General features: G+C 35.5%; 3 protein-coding genes across 3 annotated transcripts; all 3 read left to right on the forward strand.

The window, feature by feature from the left end:
- Positions 1–229: 229 nt before the first annotated feature.
- On the forward strand, positions 230–1,111 carry LOC149227064 (uncharacterized). Its single transcript, XM_089380391.1, has 2 exons — positions 230–679; positions 814–1,111. The coding sequence occupies exons 1-2, from the start codon at positions 230–232 to the stop codon at positions 847–849; spliced, it is 486 nt and encodes a 161-aa protein (XP_089236517.1). The 3' UTR covers positions 850–1,111.
- A 7,937-nt stretch (positions 1,112–9,048) lies between these two features.
- Positions 9,049–9,930, forward strand: LOC149227065 (uncharacterized). The gene is made up of 2 exons (XM_089380392.1): positions 9,049–9,498; positions 9,633–9,930. Exons 1-2 carry the CDS (start codon positions 9,049–9,051, stop codon positions 9,666–9,668), a joined length of 486 nt encoding a protein of 161 aa, XP_089236518.1. The 3' UTR covers positions 9,669–9,930.
- A 7,955-nt stretch (positions 9,931–17,885) lies between these two features.
- LOC149227066 (uncharacterized) lies at positions 17,886–18,725 on the forward strand. Its single transcript, XM_089375409.1, has 2 exons — positions 17,886–18,321; positions 18,456–18,725. The coding sequence occupies exons 1-2, from the start codon at positions 17,935–17,937 to the stop codon at positions 18,489–18,491; spliced, it is 423 nt and encodes a 140-aa protein (XP_089231535.1). The 5' UTR covers positions 17,886–17,934; the 3' UTR covers positions 18,492–18,725.
- Positions 18,726–21,210: the final 2,485 nt, after the last annotated feature.

The following is a 21,210-nucleotide window of genomic DNA, read 5'->3' on the forward strand; positions in this document are numbered from 1 at the left end:
TGGTTTCAGGGTGGGGTCTTCGTGTTTTATTTTATCCCAATTTTATCGGAGACCAGCCGAGTCAATTCCAGACCTCGTCATTTTGTCCATATTTAATATTATTCAAACATTAAACCTAATACCAATGCTTATCTAAAGAAATACATACACCCAATTGGCTGATCGCTGCAATGTTGACCGTAGAAATCTAATCAATATAATTTCAAGGAGAACTCCAAACAGAAATAATATGAGCAATCGGTATGAAGATTCTACACAAAATCAGTATTCAGGGAATGGAATTGAGCATTTAATGTATAAAAATATGATGTCTCATAAGACTATGGCAGTCGCTGCAATGGCCACCGTTTTCGTGAGCATATGGGCGCAGTTCGCATATAATGTTCATCCTTCTTCAAATGATTGCACAGCAGTTTCGGGGTTCTTCGAATCGTGTTATATTTCTTTACAGTCTGGAACCTTTTTTTTGAACGCTGAGAGCCAGTGCTGCAAGAGCCTCGACAATCTGGACAACAGGACTCGATCACACGAGCTTACCAGATATGGCGTTTGTGAATGCTTCAAGGCCTCTGATAATGATAAACAGATTTTTGTTATCGAAAATCTACTAGAAGTTCAGACTTTGTGTGGCCCTCAAGTTTCCCACCTGATAACAAACTATTCGGACTGTTTGCAGTATGTAAGTATATGGGTCTTTATTTATTGCACTTTATATTATTTCCCTTGGATTGTTTGTTTCTCTAAGGACTCAATACTTTAGAGCAAATTTTGCATATTAAGACCGTTTGTTTAAATTTCATTTGCATATTGCAGGCCGATGAGGGCAGGAATGACACAGCAGCATTGTAAGGTCAAAGCATGAATGATTCTGTAATATACGACGGTATACAGTATGAGGATATCTAGCAAATAATAGGAGCTTAGCTACATGATTGAAAGAACGTGATTGTGTGGCAAAGGGATATTCTGTTTGAAATAGTGAATCCTATTGGATATAACGGGACCAGTTTCCAAATAAAATGCTATAGAATGGATGTAAAGTGCTTATAATAGCATTTAGATGATAAATGGAAGTGATTATAAACTGAAATACATGTATTAATCTATCTATTAAGTGGGGAATTCGCCTATATATGTGTTAAAGATGACAATTCTAGGATGTTCATAAATGAATTAATGTAGAAATGTTTTAGAAAAGATACTTATAATAAAAAATATAAAGAGGAATGGCTATCAATTTATAAACCAAACAGAAATACAACATTTTATGTAGAAGAAATACATATAATAAAAAATATAAAGAGGAATGACTATCAATTCATAAACAAAACAGAAATACAACATTTTATGTAGAAAAAATACATATAATAAAAAATATAAAGAGGAATGATTATCAATTCATAAAAAAACAAAAATACAACGATCAAAGTTTCTTATGTATATGATGTATATTACTATGCTTATGAAAGAAATAGTTCTGGCCTAGTCTTTCTCATTAAGATGGTTTCAAGAATACAAAAGTGCAAGCTCTCAAAGCCTTCTCTACAAAACTTCAAGACTTTGATCCCGTCATTCTATTAAGACAAGGTTGAAAGTACAAAAGGGCAAGCTTCCAAAGCCTTTTCCTATAAAATTTGGGGACCCTTTCTTTGTAGACATGAAAGGGTTTATATAGCAAAAATAAAATATAAAAATAGACAATAAATAAAAAGTGTTGAGGAGGTTGAAACAAATCTCCTTAAAATAAGAGACAATAGGACAAAACCTTGTTGGAATGACGAGCTCATGAATGTAAATGTGTCTATTATTTCATTGACTACTTGAGCTCATAAATATATAACATTACCTTAACTTCCGGGGGCAGACGTGTCCTCATGTGTAGTTGTCTAGTGTACATTGCATCTGAAAGGGAAAGAAGCATATGAGTGGATGAGTTAGCAAGGCACAGCTGAGCATTAGCCATTGACTGTGTGGCTTCACAAGATATTCCAGTACATATCCCAGTCAAGTTTTGTCAACTTTTTCTAGTACATCTCCCAGTCAAGTTTTGTCAACCTTTTAATTTCTTCTTCCTTTGTCGCTATTTCCTTTCGAGAACTTGAATATTACGAAGATTACCAGGTGGGCATTATTAAATCAGGTTGGCATTATGCATGTTATCATTGATAGTTTCAATGATGTTATTAGAAACGCAATTTTCCCAAGAGACTGCTCTTTCTGCTTGTTTCAACTAAATGTCCTAATCAGTAAAGAGGATTTCCTTGTGAGACTCTTCTATTCTCAGAAGGTCTGCTTCTTTTCCTTCTGATGTATCCTACCATGTTATAAATCCTGAGATTTTATCATCAATGTCATTAACATCACCCTCAGATCAGATGATTGATTCATCATTGAATCACTTTTGACACATAGTGGAGGTGTTTAGCTCCAATGCTTCCTTTATAAAGTCTTCCAAGTGAAAACTGGAGCTGTCAAATTTGAATATCCTTAGTACTAATCTTTGATCGATGTTGGAGCATTAATTGATCAAAGCTCTACTTGAGTTGAGACATTTGTGTCTTCACTTGTTGATCAATACTTTTTTCTTCCTCTACCAATTATTGTTCCAACTGTTGAATCCTTTCTTCCCTTTCCCTGATCAGTTGTCGAACTTCTACTACTTTATCAATCACAGTAAATGCATAAGCACCTGCAAACTGTGACAACTTTGTTAAATTCTTTGAAGGATCACTTTATGTATCCTTCCACACTATGTCCATTGATATCACTTGGAACGGTTGTTGATGATTTCTCCATTCTTTTCCTTTTTCTTTATCTTTTCACCATAGGTCGATGTTTGGGACTATAAAAGATGTCGAGAGGAGGGATTTCTTCCACTTTAAGGACGATTTAGGATGGAGGGAATGTTGGGATAATTTCAATTTCATTTTTAGTGTTTTCTCCAGCTCAGTATTATCTGCCCCTTGCAATCCTTTTAACTGCTGATCAAACTGTTTCCAGGCTACATCTAGTTCATTATTGAAGGGCGTTTTATCAATATGGATTTCTGTGGATTTATCTTTGACTTCAATATCTTTAGAAACTTGCTCTAAGTCCCATTCTGAATTCTACTCTGAATTCTGCTCTTCTTGGGAAATCAGTTGAGAAATCCTCAACAGATCTAGAGGGATGTTCTGCGGTCTTTTTTCCCTGTATTCTTTGAATTGTGATAGCTTTTATGGATTAATTTTCAATGTAGCCACATGTTGTATTTGTGAAAATATCTAGGCAGATTCAAATCAGTCATCATAGTCATCATCTTCATGACTAAATTGCCTAATTTTTACTTGAGCAGTAACATTTTGTGCTACTTTATTTGGATCAAACTATCTGCTAGGCACACCAATAAGATTTAAACATTTTATGTTATCAATTTCAAGAAAAGCACACTTGAAATCATGTAGAGCATCTACACCGCATTGGATAGGGAATGAAGGCCATGGAGATTTCTTGTCTTCTCAAAAAATGATCGTAAGAGCGGATACCACCAAATCAGAATCAAGCCTGGAAATGAGTGGAAGACAACGTTCAAAATGCAGCATGGGTTGTATGAGTGGATGGTCATGCCTTTTGGACTGTCCAATGTGCCCAATAATTTTATGAGGTTTATGCATTAGGTTCTACGGCCTTTCATGGGGAAATTCATGGTTATCTTCTTCGACGACATCCTCATTTATAGCCAGACATGGGCGTCACACTTTGACCACCTCCGTGTAGTTTTTGATATGTTGAGGATGAAGCGCTTGTTTGTTAATTAGAAGAAGAGTTCCTTTTTCACTACTTCTGTCACTTTCCTTGGTTTTATGGTGTCTACTGATGGTGTTTAGGCAGATCAATCAAAGATAGATGCGGTCTTGGAATGGCCCAAGCCAAAGACCTTGCATGATGTCAGAAGTTTCCATGGATTGGCATCCTTCTACCATAGGTTCATCAGAAATTTCAGCACTCTGATTGCTCCTATCATAGAGTGCCTCAAGGGTTGTGATTTCTAGAGGTCTGAGGAGACAGATGCTAGTTTTCAGCTAGTCAAGTAGAAGATGACAGAGGCACCAGTTTTGGCACTTCCAAATTTTGAGAAGCTGTTTGAGGTAAACTGTGATGCATCTAGAATTGGTATTAGTGGTGTTCTGAGTCAAGAAGGGTGTCCCATAGCTTTATTCAGTGAAAAACTATCTGGATCAAAGAAGAATTACTCCACCTATGATCTGGAGTTCTATGCCATAGTTCAGTCCCTGAAGCATTGGCGTCACTATCTAGTACAGAGGGAGTTCATTCTTATCACAGATCATGAGGCCCTGAAGTACATCAATGACCAACACAAGCTGAGTAGGCGGCATGCCAAGTGGGTGGCGTACTTACAGGAGTTCACATTTACATTGAGACACCAAGTCGGGAGCCTAAACTGAGTCGCAAATGCCCTGAGCCATCGCACGTTACTCCTCACCACCATGAGCACCAGAGTTTCAGGGTTTGAGACATTCACTGATATGTATGCAGCGGATCCTTCCTTCGAGAGGATATTTTAGGAGGTAACATATGGTAAACGACATGATTTTGTTGTGCATAATGGTTATCTGTTTTGAGGATTACAATTATGCATTCCAGATTGCTCACTCAGGAAGCAGATTATCAGAGAACTTCATAGCGAGGGTCACTTTGGGCGAGATAAGACTTTGGCCTTGATATCTTCTAATTATTATTGGCCTAAGTTGACCAGTGATGTGGCCCATTATGTGGAGCGTTGTTATGTGTGTTAGCGGTCCAAGGGAGTTCTCACTAATGCGGGCCTGTACACTCCTTTACATGTTCCTGAAGGCCCTTAGTTTGATGTCAGTATGGACTTTGTGCTGGGTTTGCCCCGTACATAATGGGCCTCAGATTCCATTTTCGTTGTGGTTGATAGGTTTTCCAAGATGGCCCATTTTGTAGCTTGCAGGAAGACAACGGATGCTGCCCAAATCACCCATCTTTACTTCAGGGAAATTGTGCGATTACATGTTGTTCCTTGATCAGTCACTTTAGATCGTGACACTAAGTTTATTAGTCATTTCTAGAGGAGTTTATGGGGGAAGCTGGGGACACAGATGAATTTCAGCGGTGCCTACCACCCCCAGATGGATGGTCAAACCGAGGTGGTGAACCGATGTTTGGACAACCTTTTGAGGTGTTTGGCAAGAACTAAGCCCAAGCAATGGGATTTGGCATTACCTCAGGTAGAGTTCGCATATAACTGGTCAAAGAACAGAACCATGGGACTGAGCCCATTTGAGATTGTTTATGGTCAGAATCCATCCGGGGTGCTAGACTTAGCTCCTATTCCACGAGTAGGTCGTCTGAACCCTAAGGCAGATGAGATGGCTAAAAATCTTAGGAGCATACATGAGCAGGTGAAACTGGCCATTCACGAGAGCAATGCCAAGTACAAGGCTCGAGTAGACAGTCATCGTTGTCAGGTATTTTTTGATGTTGGTGATTTTTTTTGGGCAGTATTAACTCGTGATCGATTTCCTATTAGGGAGTATAATAAGCTTAAGTAGCAGAAGATTAGACCCTGTGAGATACTGCAGAAGATCAATGATAATGCCTACAGGTTTCACCTGCCTAGTCATTTGAGGACTTTTGATGTATTTAATGTGAAGCACCTGAGTCCTTGTTTTGGGGATCCCAATGACACTGTTGTGAACTCGAGGATGAGTTCTTTCCTACTCGGGGCGACTGATGTAGGAGGATCCGAGCCAGAGGATGATGAGCTTTCAAATAGCACGTTGATGGCCCTGAGACACCTTGACCTGGAAGATCAGCGCAAAGATGGAATTAAATGTTGATTTTTCCCTAATTGAGGGAAGTTTGAGTGTGCTTCGGTATTTTGGCCATAACTTTGGCTACAAGTATTAGAATCATGCATATGACCCCAATTCGGAAAGCTCTTTTTAGCGCGCACGTCATGGCCACCCAGCTACTCTCGGTGAGCATCGTTTTCGACCTTAAATTCCACCGCTTTCCTTTCCGAATCCTCAATTTTAGTTTCTTTTCCTTTTATGGTAATTTTTCATTTATTGTTTAGGAAGCGATTTTGACCCGATTTGGGCCAGATTTTTGGCAGACTATTTCTTTTGGTGTGTATTTAATTTTTGGTGTGATTATTGGGATTTTGCCAATTTTGGTTGGACAAATTTTAGCTATATAGCTCGGCTTGTGGGCTAGGGTTTACACAATGCGGGGATAATTGATAATTCTCATTGATATCAGAGATGTTTTCTCTGTATTTTGGGCGTTCTCTTGTTTCTTTCCTGTAAATTATTGGTAGAAACTAGGTTGCAGAATAATCTCTATTCTGTCCAGCGTCACCTACCCAACCTTCTACCACTAGCCCATTACCCCACTCACCTACCTAACATATCTAACTCACATAATCCTCCTAACATGACTTACTTAGGACCACACTTAGGAGACTGTTTATAAATTATCTAAACATTTTGAAGATGTTATATAAACATTCATAAGATGTTGGTTATATGTTAATGGTATTGTGGAGAAATTGATGAGACACTGTTAACTAATGGTACACTTGAAGAGGAGGATTTCAACATCTAAACACTCTCAAAATGCTTTATTATTCGAGTGAAACACCTTAAGAGTGCTACTGACATAGACAAGAACATTATTAAAATGCAAAAAATAACATAAAGATGCCAAAAGTGATATAAGAGGATGCAAGAAAAGATGTTTATGTGAGACATAGAAAAGATCATCCTTGTGCATTTTTTTACTTAATAAAATCTCCAAAATTTGAATGCAAAATTGTCCAATTATCATAGAGAAATAACAAGATATTAATGTAAAATTAGTTAATTAGCCAACTTATGACAAAACTATATCCAATTTCTCTAAATGTACCTCTATGTCTATAGTGAAATCCATCGGCACGGTGAAGTGAATGGTGCACTCATAAGCATGAACAATATAATCAAAATTGCCCCTTTCATTAGTGTCAATAAAGAATGCAAGTACAAAATATGGAAAGTTTTTCTCTTATTCCTTGTGGAGACCTTGTGAAGTTAGAGTGGGACTTATGATTAAGCACATGAGTTATAGACTTAACAATCCACATACACAAAAGGCATTGAAATAAAAGTGTGAAAGAGAGGGACAAGGTAATAAATAGTGGAGAGTGTGTCACTAGTCAATCCTACTAAGAGAAGACCTTGTGTTGATTTGAGATTGGCTACATTCAATGTGAATGCAAATATCTTCAAGGAATAATTTGAGGCAAATGCAAGACAAAAGGCTTATTGTATAAGAATTGTCTATAAAACAATTATTTAAATAGAAAAATTAAAACTAAACACAATCTTTATAAAAAATAAGAAAAAAATTGAAAATAAAACATTATAATAATGAAATAACATATAGTTATGATATTATTAATAAAACTAGTTTACTCTTAATACTTTTTTGAGATTAAAAATTTCTAAAATTCCATATTTTAGTTTACTATTATTATTTATTTATTTGGTAGTTTACTATTATTTATTTATTTATTTGGTCAAAGCATGCCTGATACATTATTTGGAAAAAAAAATTAAATATTTTAATAAAATTTTTCATATTTTAATCTACTATTCTTCCTTTATTTATTTGGTCAAAGCATGCTTGATCCATTATTTGAAAAAAAAAAATAACAAATATTTTAATAAAATTTAATTATGAATATAGAACTAATATAACGTTAATGAAAAACCGAACGTCGCTGTTTAAGTTAACTTGGCATGCAAAGCAACCCTTTGTGACGAATAAAGCGATAAATTTCATTAGATAAACTCTGAAGATGATGCCCGAAGAGAACAACCCTAAATCCAGGACAAAGTGATTGGAGGAAACCAGACCAAATACGACGGTGACTTAGGGCTGAGATGCAGTCTCTCTAACAATAAAGTCGATGAACTTTGGATGGCAGAGCAAAACATATAGTCCTCATATAAATGATATAAAATAGTGAGCGAAAGAAGTTTTATATATTTGAATCAAGCGTGTATATCTATATTTATATTTATATTAATATTTATATTTATATTAATATATTAATATTAATATATTTATATTAATATTAATGATAATGATAATGAGGATTTAGAACAAACGGTTATAAGGTGTTTTATTGGTGTTTCAGAGCAAACGTAGGGCTGAGATGTAATCCCTCCCTTAACAATAAAGTCGATGAACTTTGGGCGGCAGAGCAAAACATCTAGTCCTCCATGGACAAATACATAGATATATAAATGATATAAAATAGTGAGCGAAAGCAGTTTTATATATTTGAATCAAACGGTTATATATATATATTTATTTATTTATTAATGGGGATTTAGAGCATAGGGTTATAAGGTGTTTTATTGGTATTTTAGAACAGAGAGTAGCAAAGTGTTTATTGGTGTAAAAATTATTAATTTGAAATTCTTTATATAAAAATCTAACTATACCATTCTTTATATAAAAATTTAACTATACTAAATATTAATATAATCCAAAATATAATCTCTAAATACTTTAAACTTAAGTCACAAATTAAACTTACCAACAAATAAATAAAATATTTTATATATTTCACTCTAATCTCTAAAACCAACCCGTCAATCCACAGGTTATGCGCGCAAGAAGAGAAAGAAAACAAAGACAACCAAAAAAACAAAAAAACTTTCATATATTTTCCTAGTGCAGATTCTTCTAGGGAGTAGGCATCCCCTTTTTTTACTACAAAACAGACCGAATGTCATGTCATATGGTTTCAGGGTGGGGTCTTCGTGTTTTATTTTATCCCAATTTTATCGGAGACCAGCCGAGTCAATTCCAGACCTCGTCATTTTGTCCATATTTAATATTATTCAAACATTAAACCTAATACCAATGCTTATCTAAAGAAATACATACACCCAATTGGCTGATCGCTGCAATGTTGACCGTAGAAATCTAATCAATATAATTTCAAGGAGAACTCCAAACAGACATAATATGAGCAATCGGTATGAAGATTCTACACAAAATCAGTATTCAGGGAATGGAATTGAGCATTTAATGTATAAAAATATGATGTCTCATAAGACTATGGCAGTCGCTGCAATGGCCACCGTTTTCGTGAGCATATGGGCGCAGTTCGCATATAATGTTCATCCTTCTTCAAATGATTGCACAGCAGTTTCGGGGTTCTTCGAATCGTGTTATATTTCTTTACAGTCTGGAACCTTTTTTTTGAACGCTGAGAGCCAGTGCTGCAAGAGCCTCGACAATCTGGACAACAGGACTCGATCACACGAGCTTACCAGATATGGCGTTTGTGAATGCTTCAAGGCCTCTGATAATGATAAACAGATTTTTGTTATCGAAAATCTACTAGAAGTTCAGACTTTGTGTGGCCCTCAAGTTTCCCACCTGATAACAAACTATTCGGACTGTTTGCAGTATGTAAGTATATGGGTCTTTATTTATTGCACTTTATATTATTTCCCTTGGATTGTTTGTTTCTCTAAGGACTCAATACTTTAGAGCAAATTTTGCATATTAAGACCGTTTGTTTAAATTTCATTTGCATATTGCAGGCCGATGAGGGCAGGAATGACACAGCAGCATTGTAAGGTCAAAGCATGAATGATTCTGTAATATACGACGGTATACAGTATGAGGATATCTAGCAAATAATAGGAGCTTAGCTACATGATTGAAAGAACGTGATTGTGTGGCAAAGGGATATTCTGTTTGAAATAGTGAATCCTATTGGATATAACGGGACCAGTTTCCAAATAAAATGCTATAGAATGGATGTAAAGTGCTTATAATAGCATTTAGATGATAAATGGAAGTGATTATAAACTGAAATACATGTATTAATCTATCTATTAAGTGGGGAATTCGCCTATATATGTGTTAAAGATGACAATTCTAGGATGTTCATAAATGAATTAATGTAGAAATGTTTTAGAAAAGATACTTATAATAAAAAATATAAAGAGGAATGGCTATCAATTTATAAACCAAACAGAAATACAACATTTTATGTAGAAGAAATACATATAATAAAAAATATAAAGAGGAATGACTATCAATTCATAAACAAAACAGAAATACAACATTTTATGTAGAAAAAATACATATAATAAAAAATATAAAGAGGAATGATTATCAATTCATAAAAAAACAAAAATACAACGATCAAAGTTTCTTATGTATATGATGTATATTACTATGCTTATGAAAGAAATAGTTCTGGCCTAGTCTTTCTCATTAAGATGGTTTCAAGAATACAAAAGTGCAAGCTCTCAAAGCCTTCTCTACAAAACTTCAAGACTTTGATCCCGTCATTCTATTAAGACAAGGTTGAAAGTACAAAAGGGCAAGCTTCCAAAGCCTTTTCCTATAAAATTTGGGGACCCTTTCTTTGTAGACATGAAAGGGTTTATATAGCAAAAATAAAATATAAAAATAGACAATAAATAAAAAGTGTTGAGGAGGTTGAAACAAATCTCCTTAAAATAAGAGACAATAGGACAAAACCCTGTTGGAATGACGAGCTCATGAATGTAAATGTGTCTATTATTTCATTGACTACTTGAGCTCATAAATATATAACATTACCTTAACTTCCGGGGGCAGACGTGTCCTCATGTGTAGTTGTCTAGTGTACATTGCATCTGAAAGGGAAAGAAGCATATGAGTGGATGAGTTAGCAAGGCACAGCTGAGCATTAGCCATTGACTGTGTGGCTTCACAAGATATTCCAGTACATATCCCAGTCAAGTTTTGTCAACTTTTTCTAATACATCTCCCAGTCAAGTTTTGTCAACCTTTTAATTTCTTCTTCCTTTGTCGCTATTTCCTTTCGAGAACTTGAATATTACGAAGATTACCAGGTGGGCATTATTAAATCAGGTTGGCATTATGCATGTTATCATTGATAGTTTCAATGATGTTATTAGAAACGCAATTTTCCCAAGAGACTGCTCTTTCTGCTTGTTTCAACTAAATGTCCTAATCAGTAAAGAGGATTTCCTTGTGAGACTCTTCTATTCTCAGAAGGTCTGCTTCTTTTCCTTCTGATGTATCCTACCATGTTATAAATCCTGAGATTTTATCATCAATGTCATTAACATCACCCTCAGATCAGATGATTGATTCATCATTGAATCACTTTTGACACATAGTGGAGGTGTTTAGCTCCAATGCTTCCTTTATAAAGTCTTCCAAGTGAAAACTGGAGCTGTCAAATTTGAATATCCTTAGTACTAATCTTTGATCGATGTTGGAGCATTAATTGATCAAAGCTCTACTTGAGTTGAGACATTTGTGTCTTCACTTGTTGATCAATACTTTTTTCTTCCTCTACCAATTATTGTTCCAACTGTTGAATCCTTTCTTCCCTTTCCCTGATCAGTTGTCGAACTTCTACTACTTTATCAATCACAGTAAATGCATAAGCACCTGCAAACTGTGACAACTTTGTTAAATTCTTTGAAGGATCACTTTATGTATCCTTCCACACTATGTCCATTGATATCACTTGGAACGGTTGTTGATGATTTCTCCATTCTTTTCCTTTTTCTTTATCTTTTCACCATAGGTCGATGTTTGGGACTATAAAAGATGTCGAGAGGAGGGATTTCTTCCACTTTAAGGACGATTTAGGATGGAGGGAATGTTGGGATAATTTCAATTTCATTTTTAGTGTTTTCTCCAGCTCAGTATTATCTGCCCCTTGCAATCCTTTTAACTGCTGATCAAACTGTTTCCAGGCTACATCTAGTTCATTATTGAAGGGCGTTTTATCAATATGGATTTCTGTGGATTTATCTTTGACTTCAATATCTTTAGAAACTTGCTCTAAGTCCCATTCTGAATTCTACTCTGAATTCTGCTCTTCTTGGGAAATCAGTTGAGAAATCCTCAACAGATCTAGAGGGATGTTCTGCGGTCTTTTTTCCCTGTATTCTTTGAATTGTGATAGCTTTTATGGATTAATTTTCAATGTAGCCACATGTTGTATTTGTGAAAATATCTAGGCAGATTCAAATCAGTCATCATAGTCATCATCTTCATGACTAAATTGCCTAATTTTTACTTGAGCAGTAACATTTTGTGCTACTTTATTTGGATCAAACTATCTGCTAGGCACACCAATAAGATTTAAACATTTTATGTTATCAATTTCAAGAAAAGAACACTTGAAATCATGTAGAGCATCTACACCGCATTGGATAGGGAATGAAGGCCATGGAGATTTCTTGTCTTCTCAAAAAATGATCGTAAGAGCGGATACCACCAAATCAGAATCAGGCCTGGAAATGAGTGGAAGACAACGTTCAAAATGCAGCATGGGTTGTATGAGTGGATGGTCATGCCTTTTGGACTGTCCAATGTGCCCAATAATTTTATGAGGTTTATGCATTAGGTTCTACGGCCTTTCATGGGGAAATTCATGGTTATCTTCTTCGACGACATCCTCATTTATAGCCAGACATGGGCGTCACACTTTGACCACCTCCGTGTAGTTTTTGATATGTTGAGGATGAAGCGCTTGTTTGTTAATTAGAAGAAGAGTTCCTTTTTCACTACTTCTGTCACTTTCCTTGGTTTTATGGTGTCTACTGATGGTGTTCAGGCAGATCAATCAAAGATAGATGCGGTCTTGGAATGGCCCAAGCCAAAGACCTTGCATGATGTCAGAAGTTTCCATGGATTGGCATCCTTCTACCATAGGTTCATCAGAAATTTCAGCACTCTGATTGCTCCTATCATAGAGTGCCTCAAGGGTTGTGATTTCTAGAGGTCTGAGGAGACAGATGCTAGTTTTCAGCTAGTCAAGTAGAAGATGACAGAGGCACCAGTTTTGGCACTTCCAAATTTTGAGAAGCTGTTTGAGGTAAACTGTGATGCATCTAGAATTGGTATTAGTGGTGTTCTGAGTCAAGAAGGGTGTCCCATAGCTTTATTCAGTGAAAAACTATCTGGATCAAAGAAGAATTACTCCACCTATGATCTGGAGTTCTATGCCATAGTTCAGTCCCTGAAGCATTGGCGTCACTATCTAGTACAGAGGGAGTTCATTCTTATCACAGATCATGAGGCCCTGAAGTACATCAATGACCAACACAAGCTGAGTAGGCGGCATGCCAAGTGGGTGGCGTACTTACAGGAGTTCACATTTACATTGAGACACCAAGTCGGGAGCCTAAACTGAGTCGCAAATGCCCTGAGCCGTCGCACGTTACTCCTCACCACCATGAGCACCAGAGTTTCAGGGTTTGAGACATTCACTGATATGTATGCAGCGGATCCTTCCTTCGAGAGGATATTTTAGGAGGTAACATATGGTAAACGACATGATTTTGTTGTGCATAATGGTTATCTGTTTTGAGGATTACAATTATGCATTCCAGATTGCTCACTCAGGAAGCAGATTATCAGAGAACTTCATAGCGAGGGTCACTTTGGGCGAGATAAGACTTTGGCCTTGATATCTTCTAATTATTATTGGCCTAAGTTGACCAGTGATGTGGCCCATTATGTGGAGCGTTGTTATGTGTGTCAGCGGTCCAAGGGAGTTCTCACTAATGCGGGCCTGTACACTCCTTTACATGTTCCTGAAGGCCCTTAGTTTGATGTCAGTATGGACTTTGTGCTGGGTTTGCCCCGTACATAATGGGCCTCAGATTCCATTTTCGTTGTGGTTGATAGGTTTTCCAAGATGGCCCATTTTGTAGCTTGCAGGAAGACAACGGATGCTGCCCAAATCACCCATCTTTACTTCAGGGAAATTGTGCGATTACATGTTGTTCCTTGATCAGTCACTTTAGATCGTGACACTAAGTTTATTAGTCATTTCTAGAGGAGTTTATGGGGGAAGCTGGGGACACAGATGAATTTCAGCGGTGCCTACCACCCCCAGATGGATGGTCAAACCGAGGTGGTGAACCCGAGTTTGGACAACCTTTTGAGGTGTTTGGCAAGAACTAAGCCCAAGCAATGGGATTTGGCATTACCTCAGGTAGAGTTCGCATATAACTGGTCAAAGAACAGAACCATGGGACTGAGCCCATTTGAGATTGTTTATGGTCAGAATCCATCCGGGGTGCTAGACTTAGCTCCTATTCCACGAGTAGGTCGTCTGAACCCTAAGGCAGATGAGATGGCTAAAAATCTTAGGAGCATACATGAGCAGGTGAAACTGGCCATTCACGAGAGCAATGCCAAGTACAAGGCTCGAGTAGACAGTCATCGTTGTCAGGTATTTTTTGATGTTGGTGATTTTTTTTGGGCAGTATTAACTCGTGATCGATTTCCTATTAGGGAGTATAATAAGCTTAAGTAGCAGAAGATTAGACCCTGTGAGATACTGCAGAAGATCAATGATAATGCCTACAGGTTTCACCTGCCTAGTCATTTGAGGACTTTTGATGTATTTAATGTGAAGCACCTGAGTCCTTGTTTTGGGGATCCCAATGACACTGTTGTGAACTCGAGGATGAGTTCTTTCCTACTCGGGGCAACTGATGTAGGAGGATCCGAGCCAGAGGATGATGAGCTGTCAAATAGCACGTTGATGGCCCTAAGACACCTTGACCTGGCAGATCAGCGCAAAGATGGAATTAAATGTTGATTTTTCCCTAATTGAGGGAAGTTTGAGTGTGCTTCGGTATTTTGGCCATAACTTTGGCTACAAGTATTAGAATCATGCATATGACCCCAATTCGGAAAGCTCTTTTTAGCGCGCACGTCATGGCCACCCAGCTACTCTCGGTGAGCATCGTTTTCGACCTTAAATTCCACCGCTTTCCTTTCCGAATCCTCAATTTTAGTTTCTTTTCCTTTTATGGTAATTTTTCATTTATTGTTTAGGAAGCGATTTTGACCCGATTTGGGCCAGATTTTTGGCAGACTATTTCTTTTGGTGTGTATTTAATTTTTGGTGTGATTATTGGGATTTTGCCAATTTTGGTTGGACAAATTTTAGCTATATAGCTCGGCTTGTGGGCTAGGGTTTACACAATGCGGGGATAATTGATAATTCTCATTGATATCAGAGATGTTTTCTCTGTATTTTGGGCGTTCTCTTGTTTCTTTCCTGTAAATTATTGGTAGAAACTAGGTTGCAGAATAATCTCTATTCTGTCCAGCGTCACCTACCCAACCTTCTACCACTAGCCCATTACCCCACTCACCTACCTAACATATCTAACTCACATAATCCTCCTAACATGACTTACTTAGGACCACACTTAGGAGACTGTTTATAAATTATCTAAACATTTTGAAGATGTTATATAAACATTCATAAGATGTTGGTTATATGTTAATGGTATTGTGGAGAAATTGATGAGACACTGTTAACTAATGGTACACTTGAAGAGGAGGATTTCAACATCTAAACACTCTCAAAATGCTTTATTATTCGAGTGAAACACCTTAAGAGTGCTACTGACATAGACAAGAACATTATTAAAATGCAAAAAATAACATAAAGATGCCAAAAGTGATATAAGAGGATGCAAGAAAAGATGTTTATGTGAGACATAGAAAAGATCATCCTTGTGCATTTTTTTACTTAATAAAATCTCCAAAATTTGAATGCAAAATTGTACAATTATCATAGAGAAATAACAAGATATTAATGTAAAATTAGTTAATTAGCCAACTTATGACAAAACTATATCCAATTTCTCTAAATGTACCTCTATGTCTATAGTGAAATCCATCGGCACGGTGAAGTGAATGGTGCACTCATAAGCATGAACAATATAATCAAAATTGCCCCTTTCATTAGTGTCAATAAAGAATGCAAGTACAAAATATGGAAAGTTTTTCTCTTATTCCTTGTGGAGACCTTGTGAAGTTAGAGTGGGACTTATGATTAAGCACATGAGTTATAGACTTAACAATCCACATACACAAAAGGCATTGAAATAAAAGTGTGAAAGAGAGGGACAAGGTAATAAATAGTGGAGAGTGTGTCACTAGTCAATCCTACTAAGAGAAGACCTTGTGTTGATTTGAGATTGGCTACATTCAATGTGAATGCAAATATCTTCAAGGAATAATTTGAGGCAAATGCAAGACAAAAGGCTTATTGTATAAGAATTGTCTATAAAACAATTATTTAAATAGAAAAATTAAAACTAAACACAATCTTTATAAAAAATAAGAAAAAAATTGAAAATAAAACATTATAATAATGAAATAACATATAGTTATGATATTATTAATAAAACTAGTTTACTCTTAATACTTTTTTGAGATTAAAAATTTCTAAAATTCCATATTTTAGTTTACTATTATTATTTATTTATTTGGTAGTTTACTATTATTTATTTATTTATTTGGTCAAAGCATGTCTGATACATTATTTGGAAAAAAAAATTAAATATTTTAATAAAATTTTTCATATTTTAATCTACTATTCTTCCTTTATTTATATTTGGTCAAAGCATGCTTGATCCATTATTTGAAAAAAAAAAATAACAAATATTTTAATAAAATTTAATTATGAATATAGAAATAATATAACGTTAATGAAAAACCGAACGTCGCTGTTTAAGTTAACTTGGCATGCAAAGCAACCCTTTGTGACGAATAAAGCGATAAATTTCATTAGATAAACTCTGAAGATGATGCCCGAAGAGAACAACCCTAAATCCAGGACAAAGTGATTGGAGGAAACCAGACCAAATACGACGGTGACTTAGGGCTGAGATGCAGTCTCTCTAACAATAAAGTCGATGAACTTTGGATGGCAGAGCAAAACATATAGTCCTCATATAAATGATATAAAATAGTGAGCGAAAGAAGTTTTATATATTTGAATCAAGCGTGTATATCTATATTTATATTTATATTAATATTTATATTTATATTAATATTAATATTAATATATTAATATTAATATATTTATATTAATATTAATGATAATGATAATGAGGATTTAGAACAAACGGTTATAAGGTGTTTTATTGGTGTTTCAGAGCAAACGTAGGGCTGAGATGTAATCCCTCCCTTAACAATAAAGTCGATGAACTTTGGGCGGCAGAGCAAAACATCTAGTCCTCCATGGACAAATACATAGATATATAAATGATATAAAATAGTGAGCGAAAGCAGTTTTATATATTTGAATCAAACGGTTATATATATATATTTATTTATTTATTAATGGGGATTTAGAGCATAGGGTTATAAGGTGTTTTATTGGTATTTTAGAACAAAGTGTTTATTGGTGTAAAAATTATTAATTTGAAATTCTTTATATAAAAATCTAACTATACCATTCTTTATATAAAAATTTAACTATACTAAATATTAATATAATCCAAAATATAATCTCTAAATACTTTAAACTTAAGTCACAAATTAAACTTACCAACAAATAAATAAAATATTTTATATATTTCACTCTAATCTCTAAAACCAACCCGTCAATCCACAGGTTATGCGCGCAAGAAGAGAAAGAAAACAAAGACAACCAAAAAAACAAAAAAACTTTCATATATTTTCCTAGTGCAGATTCTTCTAGGGAGTAGGCATCCCCTTTTTTTACTACAAAACAGACCGAATGTCATGTCATATGGTTTCAGGGTGGGGTCTTCGTGTTTTATTTTATCCCAATTTTATCGGAGACCAGCCGAGTCAATTCCAGACCTCGTCATTTTGTCCATATTTAATATTATTCAAACATTAAACCTAATACCAATGCTTATCTAAAGAAATACATACACCCAATTGGCTGATCGCTGCAATGTTGACCGTAGAAATCTAATCAATATAATTTCAAGGAGAACTCCAAACAGACATAATATGAGCAATCGGTATGAAGATTCTACACAAAATCAGTATTCAGGGAATGGAATTGAGCATTTAATGTATAAAAATATGATGTCTCATAAGACTATGGCAGTCGCTGCAATGGCCACCGTTTTCGTGAGCATATGGGCGCAGTTCGCATATAATGTTCATCCTTCTTCAAATGATTGCACAGCGGTTTCGGGGTTCTTCGAATCGTGTTATATTTCTTTACAGTCAGGAACCTTTTTTTTGAACGCTGAGAGCCTGTGCTGCACGAGCCTCGACAATCTGGAAAACAGGACTCGATCACACGAGCTTACCAGATATGGCGTTTGTGAATGCTTCAAGGCCTCTGATAATGATAAACAGATTTTTGTTATCGAAAATCTACTAGAAGTTCAGACTTTGTGTGGCCCTCAAGTTTCCCACGTGATAACAAACTATTCGGACTGTTTGCAGTATGTAAGTATATGGGTCTGTATTTATTGCACTTTATATTATTTCCCTTGGATTGTTTATTTCTGTAAGGACTCAATACTTTAGAGCAAATTTTGCATATTAAGATCGTTTGTTTAAATTTCATTTGCATATTGCAGGCCGATGAGGGCAGGAATGACACAGCAGCATTGTAAGGTCAACGCATGAATGATTCTGTAATATACGACGGTATACAGTATGAGGATATCTAGCAAATAATAGGAGCTTAGCTACATGATTGAAAGAACGTGATTATATTCCGTTTGGAATAGTGAATCCTATTGGACATAATGGGACCATAATGGGACCAGTTTCCAAATAAAATGCTATAGAATGGATGTAAAGTGGTTATAATCGGCTTTAGATGATAAATGGAAGTGATTATAAACTGAAATACATGTATTAATCTATCTATTAAGTGGGGAATTCGCTTATATATGTGTTAAAGATAACAATTCTAGGACGTTCATAAATGAATTAATGTAGAAATGTTTTAGAAAAAGATACTTATAATAAAAAATATAAAGAGGAATGATTATCAATTCATAAACAAAACAGAAATACAACATTTTATGTAGAAAAAATACATATAATAAAAAATATAAAGAGGAATGACTATCAATTCATAAACAAAACATAATTACAACATTTTATGTAGAAAAAATATATATAATAAAAAATATAAAGAGGAATGGCTATCAATTCATAAACAAAACAGAAATACAACGATCAAAGTATCTTATGTATATGATGTATATTACTATGCTTATGAAAGAAATAGTTCTGGCCTAGTCTTTGTCATTAAGATGGTTTCAAGAATACAAAAGTGCAAGCTCTCAAAGCCTTCTCTACAAAACTTCTTCTAAGACTTTGATCCCGTCATTCTATTAAGACAAGGTTGAAAGTACAAAAGCCCAAGCTTCCAAAGCCTTTTCCTATAAAATTTGGGGACCCTTTCTTTGTAGACATGAAAGGGTTTATATAGCAAAAATAAAATATAAAAATAGAAAATAAATAAAAAATGTTGAGGAGGTTGAAACAAATCTCCTTAAAATAAGAGACAATAGGACAAAAATCTGTTGGAATGACAAGCTCATGAATGTAAATGTGTCTATTATTTCATTGGCTACTTGAGCTCGTAAATATATAACATTACCTTAACTTCGGGGGCAGACCTGTCCTCATATGTAGTTGTCTAGTGTACACTGCATCTGAAAGCGAAAGTAGCATATGAGTGGATGAGTTAGCAAGACACAACAAAGCATTAGCCATTGACTGTGTGGCTTCACAAGATATTCCAGTACATCTCCCAGTCAAGTTTTGTCAACTTTTTCTAGTACATCTCCTAGTCAAGTTTTGTCAACTTTTTAATTTCTTCTTCCTTTGTCGCCATTTCCTTTCGAGAACTTGAATATTAGGAAGATTACCAGGTGGGCATTATTAAATCAAGTTGGCATTATGCACGTTATCATTGATAGTTTCAATGATGTTATTAGAAACACAGTTTTCCCAAGAGACTGCTCTTTCTGCTTGTTTCAACCATGTCCCAATCAGTAAAGGGGATTTCCTTGTGAGACTCCTCTATTCTTAGAAGGTCTGCTTCTTTTCCTTCTGATGTATCCTACCATGTTATAAATCCTGAGATTTTATCATCAATGTCATTAACGTCACCCTCAGATCGGATGATTGATTCATCATTGAATCACTTTTGACCCATAGTGGAGGTGTTTAGCTCCAATGCTTCCTTTATAAAGTCTTCCACTTTAGGATTGTCCTTCACATGATCAAGTGAAAACTGGAGCTGTTGGATTTGAGTATCCTTAGTACTGATCTTTGATTGATGTTGGAGCATTAATTGATCAAAGCTCTACTTGAGTTGAGACATCTGTGTCTTGACTTGTTGATCAATACTTTTTTCTTCCTCTACCAACTATTGTTCCAACTGTTGAATCCTTTCTTCCTTTTCCTTGATCAGTTGTCGAACTTCTACTACTTTATCAATCACAGCAAATCCATAAGCACCTGCAAACTGTGACAACTTTGTTAAATTATTTGAAGGATCAATTTGTGTATCCTTCCACACTATTTCCATTGATATCACTTGGAATGGTTGTTGATGATTTCTCCATTCTTTTCCTTTTTCTTTATCTTTTCACCATAGGTCAATGTTTGGGACTGTAAAAGATGTCGAGAGGAGGGATTTCTTCCACTTTAAGGACATTTTAGGATGAAGGGAATGTCGAGATGATTTCAATTTCATTTGTAGTGATAACCTTGTTAGAAGCCCTATTAGTAAACTAGCTCTATCAAGTGTTCTAGGGTGTGCTCACTGTTTTCTCTAGCTAAGTATTATCTGCCCCTTACAGTCCTTTTAACTGCTGATCAAACAGTTTCTAGGCTAAATCCAGTTCATTATTGAAGGGTGTTTTATCAGTATGGATTTCTGTGAATTTATATTTGACTTCAATATCTTTAGAAACTTGCTCTAAGTCCCGTTCTGAATTCTACTCTGAATTTTGCTCTTCTTGAGAAATCGGTTGAGAAATCCTCAATAGATCTAGAGGAATGTTCTGCGGTCTTTTTTCCCTATATTCTTTGAATTGTGCTAGCTTTTATGGACTAATTTTCAATGTAGCGAGGTGCTGTATTTGTGAAAATATCTAGGAAAATTCAAATCAGTCATCATAGACATCATCTTCATGACTAAATTGCCTAATTTTTACTTGAGCAGTAACATTTTGTGCTACTTTGTTTGGATCAAACTATCTGCTAGGCACAACAACAAGATTTAAACATTTTATGTTATCAATTTCAAGCGAAGCACACTTGAAATCATGTAGAGCATGTACACCGCATTGGATAGGGAATGAAGGC

The sequence above is a fragment of the Pinus tabuliformis genome, chromosome J, assembly GCF_031772625.1.
Source record: "Pinus tabuliformis cultivar Carrire ecotype Pingquan chromosome J, CPIR1, whole genome shotgun sequence".
NCBI classification, from domain to species: Eukaryota; Viridiplantae; Streptophyta; class Pinopsida; order Pinales; family Pinaceae; genus Pinus; species Pinus tabuliformis.